Source organism: Dromiciops gliroides, chromosome 2 (genome assembly GCF_019393635.1).
Source record: "Dromiciops gliroides isolate mDroGli1 chromosome 2, mDroGli1.pri, whole genome shotgun sequence".
Classification (NCBI taxonomy): Eukaryota; Metazoa; Chordata; class Mammalia; order Microbiotheria; family Microbiotheriidae; genus Dromiciops; species Dromiciops gliroides.
In genome coordinates this window covers 212,964,911-212,984,509 of record NC_057862.1, presented here as the reverse complement: position 1 = coordinate 212,984,509, position 19,599 = coordinate 212,964,911, and the positions used below count along the sequence as shown (strand labels likewise).

General features: G+C 37.5%; 1 protein-coding gene across 11 annotated transcripts in view; it reads right to left on the bottom strand.

Annotated features, from left to right (window-relative positions):
* UNC79 (unc-79 homolog, NALCN channel complex subunit) overlaps positions 1 to 19,599 on the bottom strand; it is a 323,533-nt gene that overhangs the window by 36,569 nt on the left and 267,365 nt on the right. For 10 of the 11 annotated variants that reach the window (XM_043986754.1, XM_043986756.1, XM_043986758.1 and 7 more), the window contains 2 exons: positions 15,339 to 15,449; positions 10,180 to 10,284 (listed from right to left, as the gene is read on the bottom strand). In XM_043986754.1, the coding sequence (XP_043842689.1) occupies positions 10,180 to 10,284; positions 15,339 to 15,449 (216 nt within the window). The remainder of the gene's footprint in view (positions 1 to 10,179; positions 10,285 to 15,338; positions 15,450 to 19,599) is intronic. The other variant, XM_043986757.1, reaches the window with a different exon arrangement.

Here is a 19,599-nt window from a genome sequence, read left to right as displayed (position 1 = left end):
AAAATCATATAAGAAATATAAGTTGTTATCAGTATTGTTATTATTATTCCTTTTGCAGATCAATACAGATTATACAATTTATAAAACTAAAGAGGCAACTAGAGGTAATGGAAAGAACATAGGACTTAGCCAGAATTACAGAGAATGATGACCCATAGCTCCAAAGCAACCCATTCCATATACAAATAACTAAAATTGTAAGGAAGTTTTTCTTAAGATTAATCTTAAATTTGCCTCTGCTACTTTCAACCACGGCTCCAGGTTCAGTTCTCTGGGGCCAAACAGAGTAATCCTAATCTCCTTTCCACAAAACAGTCTTTCAAATGTTTCAAAAAAGCTAACATGTCTTTTCTAGGTCTTTTCTTTTCCAAGTTAAACATCACCATTTCTGTCATCCAGTCTTCACATGGCATGCTCTTGAAGCATCTTTTTACTTCCCTTTCTCTGGACACTCTTCAACGTGCTAGTAGTATGTGGCAGGAATGAAAATACTAGGATTTTGGTCTAGACATATACTGGTTCTATGACCATGGAAACCTAACTCTCTGAGCCTCAGTTTCCTCATCTGTAAAATGGGGATAACAGTGCTTGGGGTAATTGGTCTCTAAGGGTTCTTGGAAGAAAAAGTTTTGTAACCCCCCATTCTGTGTAAATGTGACTTGCTTTTGTTAACTAAAACCTTCACAGAGAACTTCAAAATGACCAAAGTTGTTTAAATCTGATTTGCTTTTTGAGACAGTGAGTCCCTTTTTGAGCAAAGACTCGATTAGTTACTGATTATCAGGGATGTTGTTGAGAGAATACCTCCCGAAGGTAGAATTTTAATATGATGACCCCTAATGGCCCATCCAACCCTGAGATTCCGTGAATCCAAGATCCGAAACCTCTCTCTGCTTATTTACCAGCAGTAGAATGAACATTTTTTCTCAGCTGTACAGAATTTCCCCCACTACAAAGACCAAACTAAAAGCAGAAAGGGAAAATGATGAGTACCATAGAAGAAAAAAAACCTCTTTACTTCCAAATAAAATATAGTAATAATGTCACTGTAACAATGCACTCCCCCATGAAGATTACAAAAGAAACAGACATCCATTATGTGCCATTATCAAATGCATTCATTATATAAAATCACCAAAAATAGCATCTCCGCCTCTCCTCTGAATATAGTGATCAGCTTATTACTAACTCATCTAATAATAATAACCTTGTGTCAATAGTAAGCCGTATAAATGCCTGCAGAGTGAGTTAATGCAGGTGCCACATGCAATACTGTGGAATTCCTTTGTCATTCAGCCCACAGTAAGTCTATCATTAAAAGAAAGCCTTTCTCCCACAGGATATCTAAACTTGTGAGTGAAGTCAGAGTTTTGTGCTACAGTGTGGGAGTTTTAGATGAAAATTAACAGAACTTCTCTGTCAAGCACATAGTAGGACCTCAGTAAATCCTAAATTCGTTGAAGTCAATAAACATTTATTAAGTACCTATTATATGCCATTCTGAGCACTTGGGATACAAAGAAAGGCAGAGAACATTCTCTGCTCCTAAAGAGTTCACAGTAAAGGGGGAGACAACATGAAAACAACTATGTACAAGCAAGATATTTAGGGATAAATCTGAGATAATCTCAGAAAGAAGGCACTAAATTTAAGAAAATCAGGAAAGGCTTCTTGCAGAAAGTGGGACATCAGATGAGACATCAGAAGAGACTGGAAGGAAGCCAAGGAAAGCAGAAAGTAGAAATAGGAAAAAGTGAGTTCCTGGCCTGCAGGTGAAAATGCCTGGAGTCGGAAGATAAGTGTGTGAGAAGCAACCAGGAGGCCCACATCACTGAATTACCCAATATGTAAAAGAGAGTAATGGAAGAAGACTGGGGAATAGGAAGGAGAGATGTTACGAAGGGCTTTGAAGTTCTTCCTTAAATTGAGATGAATTCTGCCTACCCATAACTCCTCCCTTCCACATCCCCAAATATACAAGGGTTTTGTCCTCTGGGTCTATGGAGAATAATGAATTTAATCCCTTTTCCATATGACAAACTTTTAAATAAGTAGAGTGATCATGTCTCCCTCCCTTCACCCCCACCAAAACTCATTTCTTCTCTAGTTTAAATAAGCTCTTATGACAGTTTTGAGTCTAATACTATCTGTCATCTAATTTTTTGCACCTTGTAAGTCATCAATGTCCTTTCAAAATATCTGGCACTTACAACTGAAGGCAGCACTTCAGATGTGGTCTAAGAGAGCTAACTGGCACAGTGGATAGAGAGCTAGATCTGGAGCCAATAAGAACTACAGATTCAGACACTGAGTAGTTGCATAAGCTTTGGTAAGTCACTTGAGTTTTCTGCCTCCATTTCCTCAATTGTAAAATTATTATAATAATAGCACTTACCTCTCATGGTGGCTGTGAGGATAAACTGAGATTATATTTGCAAAGCTACAAAAACTAAAGAGCTTTAAAATGCTAATAGTTAACCAGCACAGAGTGGAGTGGGGACAGTTGTCTCTCTCGTTCTGAATATTTCAATAGTTAAAACTTTTATAATATCATCAGTGTGGATATTCCATCAATGTGGATAAAAAATGCTTCTATAATTTAGCAGATGAATTTGAGAGTTGTTGTGACTCAAACATTCATCCCCCTACTGCCAATCTGGTGACAAGCCCCTCTGAATAGCAAGACTGGTTCTCAGAAAGCAGTTACATGATTCATTACTAGGCTTGTATTTCTATATACAATATTTCTGTCATTTCAGCCTAAAGCCATCAACTCTCTGTGCCTTGACAAAAGACTTCATGAATTGTAGTGGCCAAAAAAACAAAAAACAAAAAACAAAAAAACTCCATCTAGTGGTTAATCTTATGGTGACAAAGAGCTCCGTCCACTCTTAGCTAAATTGGTCATTAGGCAATGAAGTCTGTTGCCAGGGCCTACACTTGAAACCTATTCAGCTTGGTAGAACCTGATGTTGGCATAGCTTTAAGTATCAGGGAAGGACTTTAGTTGAGAAGCTGTTACAGGGTTAGGACTATTAAAGACTAACCTGGCCAGCTGACACTGGTCTTTTCCTTGAGACACACCTTGAAGCAAGAGAGAGAAGCCCATTAGGCTGCTGCCTGAATGGCTTGAGGGGGACAGAGATGGCTCCCCCAACTTCTTCCAGCTACCACCAGTGAGGGATGGTCCTCCCTCGGGTGATCACACCCAACAAAGGAATTTTCCACAGTCAGCTATCACCCCACTGGTCCTTTATAAAAGTATTTGCCTGTCTCCTGCTTGAGGAGATAGGTTTCTCAGAGAACCATGCCATGACTTCTCCCCATGAGAAATCCAACGAATTCTCTCTTGGTTTCCTTTCTCTAACACCCAAATAAAATATTATTTTATTCTAATTGGATTTGTGTGTGAGAGGGCATAATTCTTTAAAGAGGAATTCCTAAGAAACCCCAACCCCAAACCCCTTACCCATTTCTCCCATAACAAAGCCTAAGATCACATTATTGCTTTTGGCTGCTATGTTACTTTGACTCAACTTATAATAAATCAAACTTTCTCATGAGATTTTCTTTTTAGTCATGTTCTCCTCCCCCAGTCCCATACTTGAGCATCTGTATTTCTAACCTAAATGCATCCTTTTACATTTATTTAATAATTTGATCTTTGCAACCTATAAAACTATAAATATAAACTTTAAAAAGTTAGTCAGCCTGGGAGCAGCTAGGTGGCACAGTGGATAGAGCACCAGCCCTGAAGTCAGGAGGACCCGAGTTCAAATCTGGCCTCAGACACTTAACACTTACTAGTTGTGTGACCCTGGGCAAGTCACTTAACCCCAATTGCCTCACCAAAAAGAAAAAAAAAGAAGAAAAATGAGTCAGCCCATCATTTCAACCTGTTGAGAACTTTAATTAAAAAATGTCAACCCCTTTATCTAGGGAATAAGTCCCTATTTGTCAAGAACCATTGGGAAAACTGGAAAGCAGTTTCTTGGAAATTGGTTTAAATCTGCATCTTATACCATATACCTTAATAAGTGCAAAACAAATATGTGATCTGAATAGTAAAGATCACATCATATAAAAAATCAGAAGAGAATATGCTCAGGTTCCTTTCACAGCTATGATTAGGGTGAGAGTTCTTAACTAACAAGGGATAGGGATGATCATAAAAGTGTGTTGGTTGCATGAAATTAAAAAAGATTTTGCATAAACAAAATTAATCCAACTAGCATACAAAGGGAATAAGATACAAAAATCTTTGTATCAAATATCTGAAAAAGATATGATATCCAAGTTACATAGCCACAGAAATAAGTAAAACCTAAAGCCATTCCCCAATAATGATCTGAACAAAAGGTTCTCAAGAGAACTCCTAACGTTAGCAACAAACCATTAACAACAATGTGTAGGAATGCTCCAAAGCACACAAGAGAAAAGCAAATAAACAACTCCGAGGTTTCACCTCACACCTAACAAACTGGCTAAGATAAGAAAAACAAGGGGATAGTCAATGCTGAGAATGTGACACACTTTTGGTGGAACTATGAGAAAGATTCAACCATTTTGGAGGTAATTTGGAATTAGGCTTAGAAAGTTACTAAAAATGTCCATAACCGTTGAGATCCCGTTTCTAGCATATATTACAAAGAAGTCAGGCAGTAAGAAAAGCCGAATATCAAAATACCAAATACCAACACGTGTATGACACAATTTTTGTAGTAGCAAAGACCTGAAAAGAAAGTAGATGCCTTTGAAGACAGACTATTTCATTTTTGTCTTTGTAAAGCTCATGCCTAGCACAAAATCTGGTATATAGTTGGTGCTTAATAAATGCTTATTGATCAATTAATCCTGTCATCCAATTTGTTAACTCTTCCTCCACCTGCACAGGAAGTAACCCCTAAATGATTAGATGGTCTTAGTAGATGGTCTTCACAAGTTGCTATGGCTGAAAAATATATTACCCTGTATCCAACCTGGTAATAAGCCTCTTCAGTAGTTAAATTGCTCCTCAAATGATAGAAAAATAATTTGGTACCAGTTTCATACTTGAAGCCTTTAGAGAGCACCTAACTTTAAAAAAAAATTAAGATCAATCCTATTTAAGTAAACTCCTTAAGGACAAGGAAGCCATCATATACATCTTTGTAACGCGGTCACGGCCTAATACACTGTAGTAGGTCCTAGATATGTTTGCTGAAGAAATGAATGAAACCATTCAGTTTAGAGGAAGTGACTTCAATCCTCTATGTTATTACTTAGTCTAGCTGCTTCTGGGGAGGGTCAGGAGGAAGAGAGAGGAGGAAGTGAGGGATTTAGGGTCCATACCTGTGATATCTTAGGCATAGAGAGCTCCTAGTGGGGAAACTAATTGTTCTGAAACATGGTCTTAGAGAATTGACTAGGGCACCAAAAGGTTAAGTAAATTGTCCAAGGTCACACAGCTGTTACATATAGAGGTAAGGCTCAGGTCTTTCTGACTCTGAGACTGACTCAGTCCACTATACCACAATATCTTTCTGTTAGTATAACAGTAAAGGTAATACTACTTTAAATGGAACTCTATGATGTGAAGTTATAAATTCATTTCCATGACTTGAGTAATTTAACCCCTTCTCTCTGAGATCAATATTATTCATGATAAGAAATACAAGTTGTTCTTTTTACCACCTTTTCTTCTTTTCTTGTTTTTAACATCCATTTTTTAAAAATGGGGCAATGAGGGTTAAGTGACTTGCCCAGGGTCACACAGCTAGTAAGTGTCAAGTGTCTGAAGCCAGATTTGAATCAGGTCCTCCCGAATCTGGGGCCGGTGCTTTATCTACTACACCACCTAGCTGCCCCTCTTTTCTTGTTTTTAAGTCTTGACTTAGTTGCCATACATACACTCACACAAACACACATACACATACACATACACATACTAATACATACTCATTCACACACATACTACAATGATTTTAGATGAGAGTCACAGAAGGAAGTGAAGGAAGGGCAAATTTTCCCCAGAATTACTTACTGCATCATTAAACACAAATTTCTCCATGAATCTAAAAACATTTATTACCCATTAAAGGAAGAATCTAACTTCCCTGACCTTTCCAAGACTAGCACAGAAGGGAATTGCCAAGCTCCAATTATTGACCCAACAGCAGGCTGCCTTACTCACTATCTACTTCCAGTCCTTCTTTATTCTTAAGGAGGACATGAAGAAATGTGATAGAAACCTCGAATCTTTATATACATTTATTGAAATAACAATAATTACTGATATTCACAGATTTTAAAATTTATAAAGAGCTTTATATCTATAATCTCATGAAGGAGATGACATCTGAGTTGTGTTTTGCAAGAAGTTAAATATTCAGGGGCAGCGAGGTGGTGCAGTGGATAGAGCACTGGCCCTGGAGTCAGGAGGACCTGAGTTCAAATCCGGCCTCAGACACTTAACACTTACTAGCTGTGTGACCCTGGGCAAGTCACTTAACCCCAATTGCCTCACTAAAAAAAAAAAAGAAGTTAAATATTCTATAAGATGGAACTGAGGTGAGAATACATTCCATACATGGGGGAAACACTTGTGGAAATGCAGAGAGGCAAAAATGACATGACATATGTAAGGACATATGTAATATGTAATATGTAATTAGCAAGCCAGTCTGACTGGCATGGAAAATATGGAAACTAAAAAGATAGATGAAAGACATATTAGACAGGGGTTAAATGACAAGATGAAGACACTGGCTCTTTCATCCTCATGTCTGTAACAGGGGATTGTCGAAGATTTCTGAGGGCAACATGAGCTTTTCCACTTTCTAGCTGTGTAGCCTTGGATTCCGGGCTTCAATTTTCTCAACTGTAAAATGAGGAGATTCGACTAGATAACTTTTTTTTTAGTGAGGCAATTGGGGTTAAGTGACTTGCCCAGGGTCACACAGCTAGTAAGTGTTAAGTGTCTGAGGCTAGATTTGAACTCAGGTACTCCTGACTCCAGGGCCAGTGCTCTATCCACTGTGTCATCTAGCTGTCCCTACTAGATAACTTTTAATGTTCCTTTCAGGTTTAAATCTATGATTCTATGATCCTATAATCAGATTTATACTTTTAGGAATATAATTTGGTAACCATGTAGAGGACTGATTAGAGAGGCAAGAGACTGATGACAGAGAGACCAGAAAAGGGGATATTAGAGGTAAGAAGGTCCTCAGCATATTTCCCCTGAATGAATAATCCAACAACATATTATACTCCCAGAAAATTACAAGTGAGCCCGGAAAGTCTAGAGTAAGAGGAAAAAGATCAATATAACCACAGACAGAGGCACAACTCCCAAAGAGAAAAACTATACTATATTTATCTGTTCTTAGTAAACCCATTGAGGGCTTTCATCCCTTATAGAAGCTCCAAGGGATGGATCAGAAAACTGGGTAAAGAGATGTTTTCAAGGATGCTTTCCTTTTTTCTTCCTCATGAAACCATTTTACTTTGAATTTATAATAGCATAAGAATCTATCACTTACTTAAAAACTGGCAGAAAAAGAACTGATTTTTGAGTGAAGGCTGCTCTCTGTGCAGCTGGCCCTTCCTCCAAAAGAAGAAGGCTGAAGTATGATTAAAATGCATTATTCATAGAGTTGTCCTTAATGGGCCTATTCTCCAAATGCCTGACACAACTGCCTCACAACCCTAGTGATTTTACCTTTTGATTTCTCTATATTAGTTCATGGTTCAGCAACAAATGCAAATTTACCTAAGAAAAGAGGAAATGCATGTCCCTTCATAAACTGCCTGCATAAATACATCAAGAAATATCCTTTTTCTTACCATTTTCTTTCCTGAAGCTAATTTGTTTTTTGTTATTTATTCATCTAGTTTTGATGCTATAATCACTGTTTTCAGGGTTCTCTTAACCACTGCGTAATTTAGACTGTCGGTGTTTCATAGCTGTCTCCTGACAAGTGCTTATTAGAGCTGACTAATGGACCTCATAGCCACACAGTCACAGTACAGGGCCCTAAAGAGCCAGAAGATCCACTATACACAGCTGCCCTCTTCAAGGTACAGAAGCCTTCACAGGGCCAAAGGACAGCAGCTTCAGAATCTGTCTTTTCTTTAAGTGACACCCAAGTCAAACTGATGTAGAATTACCAGAGTTGTAAAGCTATCAGGTACAAGGCGCATCCAGGATTGCCAACCTGCTAACGCCTAAGTTCTCTTGGGCTATTCTGCAAAGTGAAAGGTTCTTCTTTTCCCTTTTTACTCAAAGTTAACACCGGTTATGGTGCTAGTACCCACAAAATAATATTAAGAATGTTCACAATAATGTTTTACAGTTACATAGGATTTTAGAATTATGGTATAAGGAGAAGAGTATTGGGTTTAGAGTGAGAAAACCTACATTTAAATCTCGATTCTTCCACTGATAAGATGTAACCTTGGAAAAGTCATTTCCTCTCTGGGCTTTGGTTTCTTTGTATTTAGAATGACGGGATTGGGCTCAGTGTCTTCCCAGGTTCCTCCCAGGTCTACATTTCTATGATCTTAAAATAAACACTTCCACTGGTGCTCATGACAATGCTATAAAGTGTTCACTATGAGTTTATATAAATATTATTTCCATTATACAAAAGAGGAATCTGAGCTTCAGAGAAGTCAGTAGACCAGGGTTACATAGTTGGAAGTGACAGAGACAGGATTGGAATTCCATATCCTTAATTCATATCCAGTTGTTGTACCACTATACAATTTTGGCAACAAATGACAGAAAAGGCCAATGATTATCTGTCCAAGGCTCATTAAAGATTATTTTTCCACTAGGCCAGCTCTGGGAACACATGTAGATGTTTGGCGAATCTTGCCTCTTTCCCTGAGGCATCTAACCTTCTCTATAGATAGAACACTGAGGCCCAGGGAGATAAAAGTCACACAATGAGTTATTAGAAAAGAGACAACTAAAATTCCGGTCTCCTGATTCTCTTTCCTCTATACCAAATATATTGCCTTTTAGATAAAGGAACAACTTTTTGTTATTAAACTCTAGCCTTTGAGAAAATCTAAGCTCTTATTCTTCTGAAATATTTTAGGGATTAGAGAACAAGTGACAGGGCACCTTGCCATCACATCATCTTCATGGTCACATACTCTTCATTGTCTTATAAGCAGAGATCAACTTATTACAGCAGAGAAAACACATTAGAGAATGTGGGAACTGATATCAAGTTGGTAGGGTAATGCAAGATAATGAAGGGTTGCCAGGCCAAGTATAGATTTTTCATGGTAGGAATCAAAGGAGGCTAAAAACCATGCTGCATGATGATCCTTTGAAGGAACTAGGGATATGCCCTGGAAAGGACTTGAGGACCTGACTGTTATCTTTAAATATTTTAGGGTTATAAAATGGAAGAGAAATTAGACTTATTCCACTTGACTGAGAGGGAAGATCTAGGAACAAGGTAAGGAGGTAGGAGACAGTTATAGGGAGGTGGAGTTCAGTTCAATATAAGTAAAACCTACCCAACAATGAGGATTATCCATAGGTGGAATGATCTGTCTTGGGAGGTACTGAGTTCCCTATTATTGAAGGACTTCAAGCAGAAGCTGGATAACATCTTGTAAGGGATGTTGTAGACAGGGTTTATGCTTTGGTTAGGGATTGGACCAGATGACCTCTAAATTCTCTTATGAACCTGTGATTCCATAAAATAATCAATCTTAGGGAAAATTATTCTTATAGAAGCCCACAAGATAGATTGGAAAGGAGAGAGATTGGAGTCTGAAAGAAAGATAAGTTAGGAGACTGTGTTAGTAATTTAGGCATCAAGCCCTGAACCAGCAAGTGCTGGCGGCAGTGAGACTGGAGAAGCAGGAATAAATCTGCTCGATGACTTCTACACTCCTTTCCAACCCTAAAATCTTATGAAACATTTGAGGATGAGGAAGAAAAATCAATCTGGTCAAACATTTGGCACAACAGAAATGTCCTGGTTACTAAGCCAAATGGAAGAATAAACATCAGTGCAGAGTAATAGTCAGAGCACAGTCTTCATAGGACATTTTATTTGCTATCACTGAAAAGACAGGGACTATGGGATTTAACCCTACAGTCCTGCTATCTTCCTTCATTCTAACAAACATGCATGGGCACCATGAAAAGGATTATAAGTGTTAGTACTCTACCTGGACCAGCAGTAGTAGGTTTGTATCTGGCAAAGGAGACTTTAACTTCAGAGCTTGGAGTAGCTCTAAGACAACACTACGAGACAAGTAGAATTTATCCCGTTCCTAAACAAAAACAAAATAAGGGAGAACAAGGTTTCTAAAAATTCACTTAGCATAGACCAATGTCATAGAGTGCTTCAGCAAGATGCATAGGTCAGGAATAAAAAAACGTGACTACAGGATGTATTAAGAATTGCTCATTAAGTTGAATGGAAAAATGAAATTGGTAAAGAAAATAACCCCAAAAAGTTCATTTCAATTTGCCTTTTAAGCACTAAGAACATGTTATTTGATCAACCAGGGAAAAGCAGAAGATCTAGCTCCTAAATATTAAGTATAGGAAGTCCTCCCCATTTGTAGAGGGAGAGTTTCTACAGATTCTTGAGAAGAAATGAAAAATCTAATTATTCCTGCCCTTGTAAAATGAGCCTGGTATAACTCTCATTTTAGAAATGAGGAAACTGAGGAAGTGGAGAGATGACACCCATAGGCCCTCTGACTCTAGTTCTAACACCAATGCTTTGTGTAGACAGCTGGTCATGCTTTTTTTCTAAATCTTTCCCTTTGATTCAACAAACATTTGCTACAGTGGCTCCTCCTATACATAAGGTTCTATGACTATACTCAAGATACAAAACCAGAAATATTAGAGTCCCTGACCAATTTAATTCTCTGTGGAGGATCCAGGGGGAAGAGGATATACAATATGTTCATAGATAAATAAATACAAAATATGTACAGAGTGATTTCAAAAGGGAGGGGTAACTAAGAAGTAGGGGCACTGAGGAAGGGTAGCAAGAAAGGTTATACTTTGAAAGAAATCATAGATTCTACAAAATGGAGATAAAAAAGGGAATGCCTTACAGATATGGGGATGGGGAAGGGGGTGGATACTGCCTATACAAAGACACAGAGATAGGAGATAGAATATATATATATATATATATATATATATATATATATATATATATATATATATATATATATATATATATATATATATATGTGTGTGTGTGTGTGTGTGTGTGTGTGTGTGTGTGTGTGTGTGTGTGTGTGTGTGTGTGTGAAAAACAGCTATTAGGCCAACTTGCCTAGAATGGAGAGCCTTTGAAGAGGGGTAATATGGGAAGGTAGGTGGGAACAATTTAAATCCTTTAAATAAGAAAACTTATTCTACACTAGACACAATAAGGAGTCAACAAAGGTTTTTGGGTAAGGCAATTATATGGTCAGATATGTGTTTTTGGAATATTGTTTGGTTGCTTACTATGTGAACTGGAGAAAAAAGGGACTGGAAGAAAACCAATTAGGAGATTACTGCAACAGCCCAAGAAAGAGATGATGATGGCCTGAGTTAGGGTGGTTGTGGTTTGAGCAGACAGAAGAAGGGAGGGGAGGGAAGGAAAGGGCAGGGAAAGGGGAAGGAGGAAATTTTAAGGAATGATTAAAAAGAATACAAAAATGAGCCTGGTGTGTAAGTTTATATTACTACAGGCAGTATAAGAAATAAATTACAGAAATGAACCATGAGGGAGAGAATACTTTGATGCAATGGAAAGAGCACTGGACTTGGATGATGCAGAGCCTGACTTCAAATACCATCTCTGCTGCTCATTATTACTTTTGTAGACTTGGGCAAATCATTCCCCCCTCAGGACCTCAGTTCCCTAATCTGTAAAATGGGGGGTTTGTGTAAGATTATCTCTTTTATCCCTCCCAGTTCCAATTCCCATAGTCCTGTGATATGAATACATCCATAAACAAAATGCTATAATATGGAGAGAAAGAAAAAAGGCAGAGGGAAGGGGCAGGAACAGAGAGGAAATTAGGAAATTAAGATGGATTAAACAACAGAAATCCTTGGCAAGAAGTTAGCATTTGCTGAGGTGAACAGAGGCTTCCTTGTGAAGGAGCATTTTGCATGAACTATGGATGAGGGCAGAAACAGAAACCCTACTAAGAAAAAACTTGGAAAACTACAGCTAGGAAGGGCAAACTTCAGGTTATTTCACAAGCATAAAAGGTCTTCTTTCTATCCTGCCTTCTGTTTTTCCATTAGAACAGAATTAAACCACACCAACAATGCTTCTGCATCTATTTCCATGCAAGTAGTAGTTTTCCATTTTCTCAGGGGAAGCAAAACAAGTCTCTGAGTTCAAGGTAATGCAATTGAGAGACCATTAAGGCAAGATGACAAACGATGAGATTATAATCTCAGAGTCCAAGAGCCAGAGTTAAGAAGATGAAATCAATGATGAGAATTAAGGAGCTATATCCACAGGCTTTTACAAATGACAAGCCAATATTTTCCTACTTTAGGATGAAAGAATGATATGTGGAATAGATGTACAAATTATTCATGGGATCATAAGGACTTGATGGAACCTAAAGAGAACATTTAGTCTATACTTATAATATGGTGGAGAGTAGAATCATAAGACCTAACTTTGAATCTCTGCTCTGATACTTATAAGCTGTGTGACCTTGGGCAAGTCACTGAATCCTCTACAAAATAAGAATGGTAGAATCATAGAATTTCAGAGTTGAAATGGAAATGACAGATTTCAGATGCTTGAATATTGCTATCCCCTACCCCTCTGTTATTCTTCTCTTCTTAATATGTCATGGTTAAAATCTTCCCATCTTCCTGGTCACCCTCCTCTAGATATACTAGATATAGCTTTTCAATGTTTTCCCTAAAATTTAGAGCCTAAAAACAAACATAATATTCCACAAAAGGTCAGACCAGGGCAGAATACAATAGGCATGACATTATCTCATTCTGGATACTATAATTTTGTTTGTGCCACCTCAAAGAACATTCACTTTTTTTGGTTGCCATGTCACAGTTGGTTCATCTTGAGCATGTAGGCCCTTCTCACACAAACTGCTTTCTATTCAGTCTTCTCTTTTATTATAATTGAGCAACTGACTTTTGAACCTAAATATAGGACTTTCTACATTTCACTATTATAGTTTTCTTTTTTGGATTCAGATCATAGAATGATAGATTTAGAACTAGGAGAAATTTAAAGATCACCAGATTCTAGACATGAAGCAACATGGGATAATGGAAAGAGCATAAGATTTAGTATAAGAAGAGACTTGGGTGAAAACCCTGCCTCTAACACCAACTACTTGTGTGGCCATGGCTAAGATTCTTAACTTCTCTGAGTCTCAGTTTCTTCAGCAGCAAAATGGAGATAATAGTACCTATATGACCTTCCTCATAGGGGTGTTGTGAGCATCAATTACAATAATGTCCATAATGTACTTTGTAAAACACAAAGTTCTATGAAAAATGTCAGCGGGGCAGCTAGGTGGCGCAGTGGATAGAGCACCGGCCCTGAAGTCAGGAGTTCCTGAGTTCAAATCCGGCCTCAGACACTTAACACTTACTAGCTGTGTGACCCTGGGCAAGTCACTTAACCCCCATTGCCTCACTAAAACACACACACACACACACACACACACACACACACACACACAAATGTAAGCAATTGTCATTTAGACCATCACTCTAGTCTGTCAAAATCTTTTTGGATCCCAATTCTGTTATTTGACCTATGTATTAGCTATCTTTCCCAACTTTGGACAATTTACAAATGTGATATGTATATATTCATGCTTAAATTGTTAAGTTACTAATAAAAGAAACAATTCAAATTAAGTTTATAAAAATAATAAAATAAAAATAATCCAATTAAGCTATTAATTTTTTAAAATTACATAGCACAGGGCCAAGGAGAGAGTCCTATGGAACTATATTAGAGACCAGAGTGACATTGTTCCTTTAAATCCCACCCTCCCACTCCCACCTCACACTTGGACTACTGCTGGTTGGTCTCCCTGCTACAAGTCTCTCTCCACTCCATTCTCCACTTGGCTATAAAAGTGATCTTCTTTAAGTGTAAATCTGACCATGTCATCCTTCACTCCCCACTCAATAAACTCCATAGGATCCTTATCACCCCTAGGATCAAATATAAATCCTCAATTTGACAATCAAATCCTTTTATAATCTACTCACCCACTGTTCCAGTTTTCTTATACTCAATACCCTACACTGCCCACCCCACACTTCTCTACAATCTAGTGACACTGGCCTCTTTGCTGGTCTTTGAACAAGACACTCTTCTCAATCCTGAGAATTTTCACTGGCTTTCACATCTGGAATGTTATCAGTCATCATCACCTCCTGGCTTCTCTGATTTCCTTAAAACCACAGTTAAAATCCCACCTTTCTTAATACTCCTTAATTTTAGTACCTTTTCTTGGAGACCAACCCCTCTTTATCCTATATGTCTCTTGTCTGTACATAGTTATTTGCATGTGGTCTCCTTCATTAGACTGTAGTCTCTTGAGAGCAAGGACTCTCCAGACTGTTCATAATACCTTCTTCTTTCCTATTCCTTCATCTACTAATAGATACAATGAGGGTAAGTATTGTGTCATATTTTTGTCTTTATATTACTAACACCCTTGGGGGCAGCTAGGTGGTACAGTAGATAAAGCACCGGCCCTGGATTCAGGAGTACTTGAGTTCAAATCTAGCCTCAGACACTTGACACTTACTAGCTGTGTAACCCTGGGCAAGTTACTTAACCCTCACTGCCCCTCAAAAAAAAAATCAATATCTTATTAAGACCCAACGCACTGCCTGTCATATAGTAAGAGTTTAATAAACTCTTGCTAGTTTACCAATACAAGCCTTTTTTTTTTGGTTTGTGTTTGTTTTGCAAAAGGCCTTTCCTGATTCTCCCATTATTAGTGCTTTCCTTATCTACTCTAAACTACTTTGTAGTTACTATGTATATATTGTGTGCTTATTTATCTCTATATAAGTTGTTTTCTTAAGGTTCTTGAGGCCAGGAATTGTTTCTTTTTTTCTTTTTTATTGCCAGTGCCTCACACATAGTTAAGTGTTTAGTATTGGTTTGAGTGTATTCAAGACACATATAATGTGTGTAAAATCTTCATTCTAATGTTATTTATTGGACCAAAGGCCAAAAGACTTAATAATTCCTTTACATTTAAAGGAGAAAGATAACTCAAGTAGGATTTGAAAGAAATTTTTCAACACAGTCTGACACACCCACTGTCTTATTATTCCTTACCTTAGTAAAAGCTCTGTAACACAAGCCACACAATTCCACCAGGTAGGCCAATGTGAAGACAGCATTTTGAATGACAAAGCTGAGCAGTTTTGAAAATGGTTCCAGTAGACTCTGCAATGGGATATAGGTTGAAGAAAATTAAATACTGATTCCTTTGGCATATATAAATAGAATTAAAATCTTATAATGCTAAAATAAATCATTATTTTTTGCATGGAAGGTAGCCGGGGAGGCTACCTTTGTAGCCAAAAAGTTGTTCAGGCAAGAGTGTCCATGTTTATAAGGCATCCTAGAAACAAAGCATCAGATATCAGAAATTCAGCTTCACCCAGTGGTTCAAAGTACAACAATCTATCATTGTTATTGCTTGGAAGAAATCCAATTCTTTCCTATGACATCATTTCTAAAAGCACACTCAGTAGTGACAGACAGCATGATCAGTGGGAAAAACTCTGGATCCGAGAACTGAATTGACTAGAATGAAGGAATGAAAAGTACTGTCTGCCATCTTGTGTTGAACTGTGTTTCTTCTAAAACATCTTTGCACACAAATACCAAATATTAGCAGCTTAATGTAAATATATATGCGCATACATAAAATATGTATGGATATATAAATATAGATTATATATACACATACATATATCCAACCTGTCTGCCTAATATTATGTGCAAGGCATTGTGCTAGGCACTGATGACATAAAACCAAAAACAAAACAGTTCTTGCCCTCAAAGAGCTTCTATTCATAGGGATGCAAGGGAATGGAGCACTCAACATGAAACCAAATATGTAAATACAAAGTATATACCAAATAATATAAAGTCATTTCAAGAGGGAGAGTACTAACATTTATTAAACATCTATTCTTTACCAAGTCTGTGATTTGTGATAGGGAAATGAGGATGAAAAATGACAGCCCTTTTCTAATGTCAAATCTAAGAACATAAGGTATATGCATATATAAGTATGATACAAGGTAGAATGTGATAAATGCAAAGGACGAGTCTACACAAAGCCCAATAATAAAAACAACCAAGGAAGGAGAGATCATTTTTAGCTATGGAGCTTAGGGAAAACTTCATGCCTGAGGTAGAACATGAAGGAAGACAAAGATTTCAAAATATAGAAATACAAAAGTAATATAGGACAGGAAATAATATATTCAGACTTCATGAAGGCAGGAGAAAGTAATAACTCAATACAGCAAACATTTATTTATTGTCTACCATGTGCAAGACACTGTCCCTTTAAGAAGTTTATATTCTACCAGGGAAACAATAGATATACAGATGAGTAAGTAAGAGGTAACATGAGGAATGAAAAAAAAGCAATAACAACTGTGGACATCTAAAAATGCTTACAGAGGATGAAAAGAAAGAAAGAAAGAAGAGAACTGGGAAGAATAAAACCTGAGAGAATGCCTTTATTTAGGGGACACAGAGGGAATTTATTTGATGAGGGGGAAAGAAGAATGGTTAGAGAGGTAAAAGGAGAACTAACGTAGTATAAAGTCACAGAAGGCAAATAAGGAGAAATTTCAAGAAGCTAAGGGTTATTCTGGAAAGCAATATAGAAGTACACCAAAAAAGTTATTAAATTGTACACACATTTTGACAAATTGATACCACTATCAGGCATTTATCCCAAAGAGATCAAAGAAAGGAAAAGGGAACAGAGTTGGTCAGGGTGAATACAAGGGGTACATCAACTATTGGAGTCAGGCAAGCAATTTCAAATGCTGTAAAGGAGTTGAGTCGTGGATAAGGATAAGGACTAAGGAGTCGTTTAATTTAGCGATAAATCACTGGTGACCTTTAAGAATTGTACCATTTGATAAGCTGAAGCACAAACCTTGGCTTGGGAAGTAGATCTAAGATATCTTTAGGAAAAATAAAAAGATCAAGGAAAAGTAAGTAGTCCACTGTGGATGGAGGAGAATACATGAAAGAGAAGAGTGAAATGACTGGAAAAGTGGGTTGAAGCCAGATTTTGGAGACTGTAGCACAGTAAATAGAGAGCTAGCCTTAGAACAGGAAGACCTAGATTCAAGGCCTACCTCTGACACATAATAATAGCTAGCATTTATAAAGTGACTACTATGTGTCAGGCATTGTGCTAAGTGTTTTACAAATATCTCATTTGATCCTCACAAGCACCCTGGGTTGTTGTTGTTGAGTTATTTCAGTTGTGTCTGACTCTTTCTGACCCCATTTGGGGTTTTCTTGGCAAGGATGCTAAAATGGTTTGCTATTTCCTTCTCCAGCTCATTTTACAGAAAAGGAGACTGAGGCAAACAGAGGTTAAGTGACTCACCCAGGGTTATACAGCTAGTAAGTATCTGAATCCAGATTGGAACTCAGGTCTTTCTAACTTCAGGCCTAGCTCTCTATCAATTTATGCCATTTAGCTGCCTAATATTCTATATAGCATACTAATACACACACTGGATATCTGACCTTGACCTCTTTTCCTCTTAATACTCTAGGCAAATTCCTAAGATGATAAATTACAGAGGTGATGCTAACTTGAACCTGAAGAGGGAATTTCCTCATCCAGGAGCTCCCTGTACCAAGGAAATCACAGGTCCAGTCCTTATCACTAACTTTAAATACCTGGCTACAGAGCTTACATTTTGTCCTATTTGGAAGTGGGAAATCAATTAAGGTATTTGAACAGGGGAGAGACATGGTCAGACCTGTGTACTAGCAAGATTGCTTTGATAGGTGTGTGAAGCAAGGATTGTAGAAGGGAGATAATGAAAGCAGGAAGACTTATTTAGAAAGCTGTTTGTTGTACAGTTCAGGCCAAAGGTGGTAAAGGATTGAACTAGGGCAGTAAGTTAAAGGTAGGAAACATTACCACAGCAGACAAGAAGACTTAGCAACTAACTGGATATGAAAGATGAGGAAGAGAAAAGAATCAAAAATGACTGAGGCTTTAATCCTAGATGATTGGGAAGGTGTTGATACTATTAAGCAGAAATATAGAAGTTGGGAGACAGATTGGTTTGCAAAGAACCCTCCACACCCTTTCTCCATCTAAATCCTATGTATTTATTAAGGCTGATTTCCATTAAACCTTCTCTGACCATTCCAGCTCTCTAAACAGCAATAGGATTAATGATGCCTACAAACCATTCATTTGACACATCAATATCTGGCAAGCATAGGGTGGAAGATATGTGGTATAAAGGAAATAATGTGAGACCTGGAGTAAGAAAACTTAGGTTCTAGTTCTGGTTCTTCCACTTACTAGCTAGATTACCTTGGAGAAGTCACATAACCTCTTTGAGCCTCAGTTCCTCCTTCTGTAAAATGAGGATAATATATTATCTATCTCAAAAGTTTATTGTTAAGGGTCAAATACATTAATTATGTAAAGGAGCTTTAAAAACTGTACTTTACAGTAATATACATAAATATTAGCTCTTACTTGTTTCTTAATATCTGCAGTTTAAGTGTCATTTCCCCAGACAGATGGGAAACTTCTTATAGAAAGGGAATAAATACTTCTTTGTATCCCCATATCACATGACACAGTAGTTTGGGCATGGTGAGTACTGAATAAATATTTGTTGATCAAAGGATATACATTCAGTATTATCACAAGACTGCTCAAAAACTAGATTCCAGAGTTAGTTTACTCTATATTTGTATTGATTTTGAAGTATATCTGAATGTGGCACAGCTTATAAACCCCTTCTTAAAGCAAGCATACAAAACTGAATCAATGAACTTCAGTGTGGATGGGACCTCAGAAATCTTATAGTCTAAGGGGAGTTAAACCAGAATCTTCTCCATAATATTCAGCTTCCAAACAGAACCTTTACTAACGAGGAGCCTACTACCTCCCAAGGTAGTCTATTCCACTCTTGAATAACTCTAATTATCGGGAAAAGGGTTTTTTCTTTTATTAAGCCAGAATTGGTCTCTTCAATTTCCATAAATTGTTCTACCACCTCGAGCAACCAAAACAAGCTCTCTTTTCTACATGACAACTCTCCAAATACTTAATGATTGTTATTATGTTCTTATAAGCAAAGCAATATGGTGGCATGCAAAGGTGTCAAACTCGAGGCCCTGCATGCTGCCTTACACGGGAACCAGATTAAAATGTAACTGGAAAACATTTAACAAAATAAATGAAAATACAATAAGGCATGGATAATGTTAATTTGTGGTTTTCTGAGTCAATATGCTGCCCACAGGGATCCATCTCTAGTTGAGTTTGACACCATGGGTATAGTGGAAAGAGTGCCGG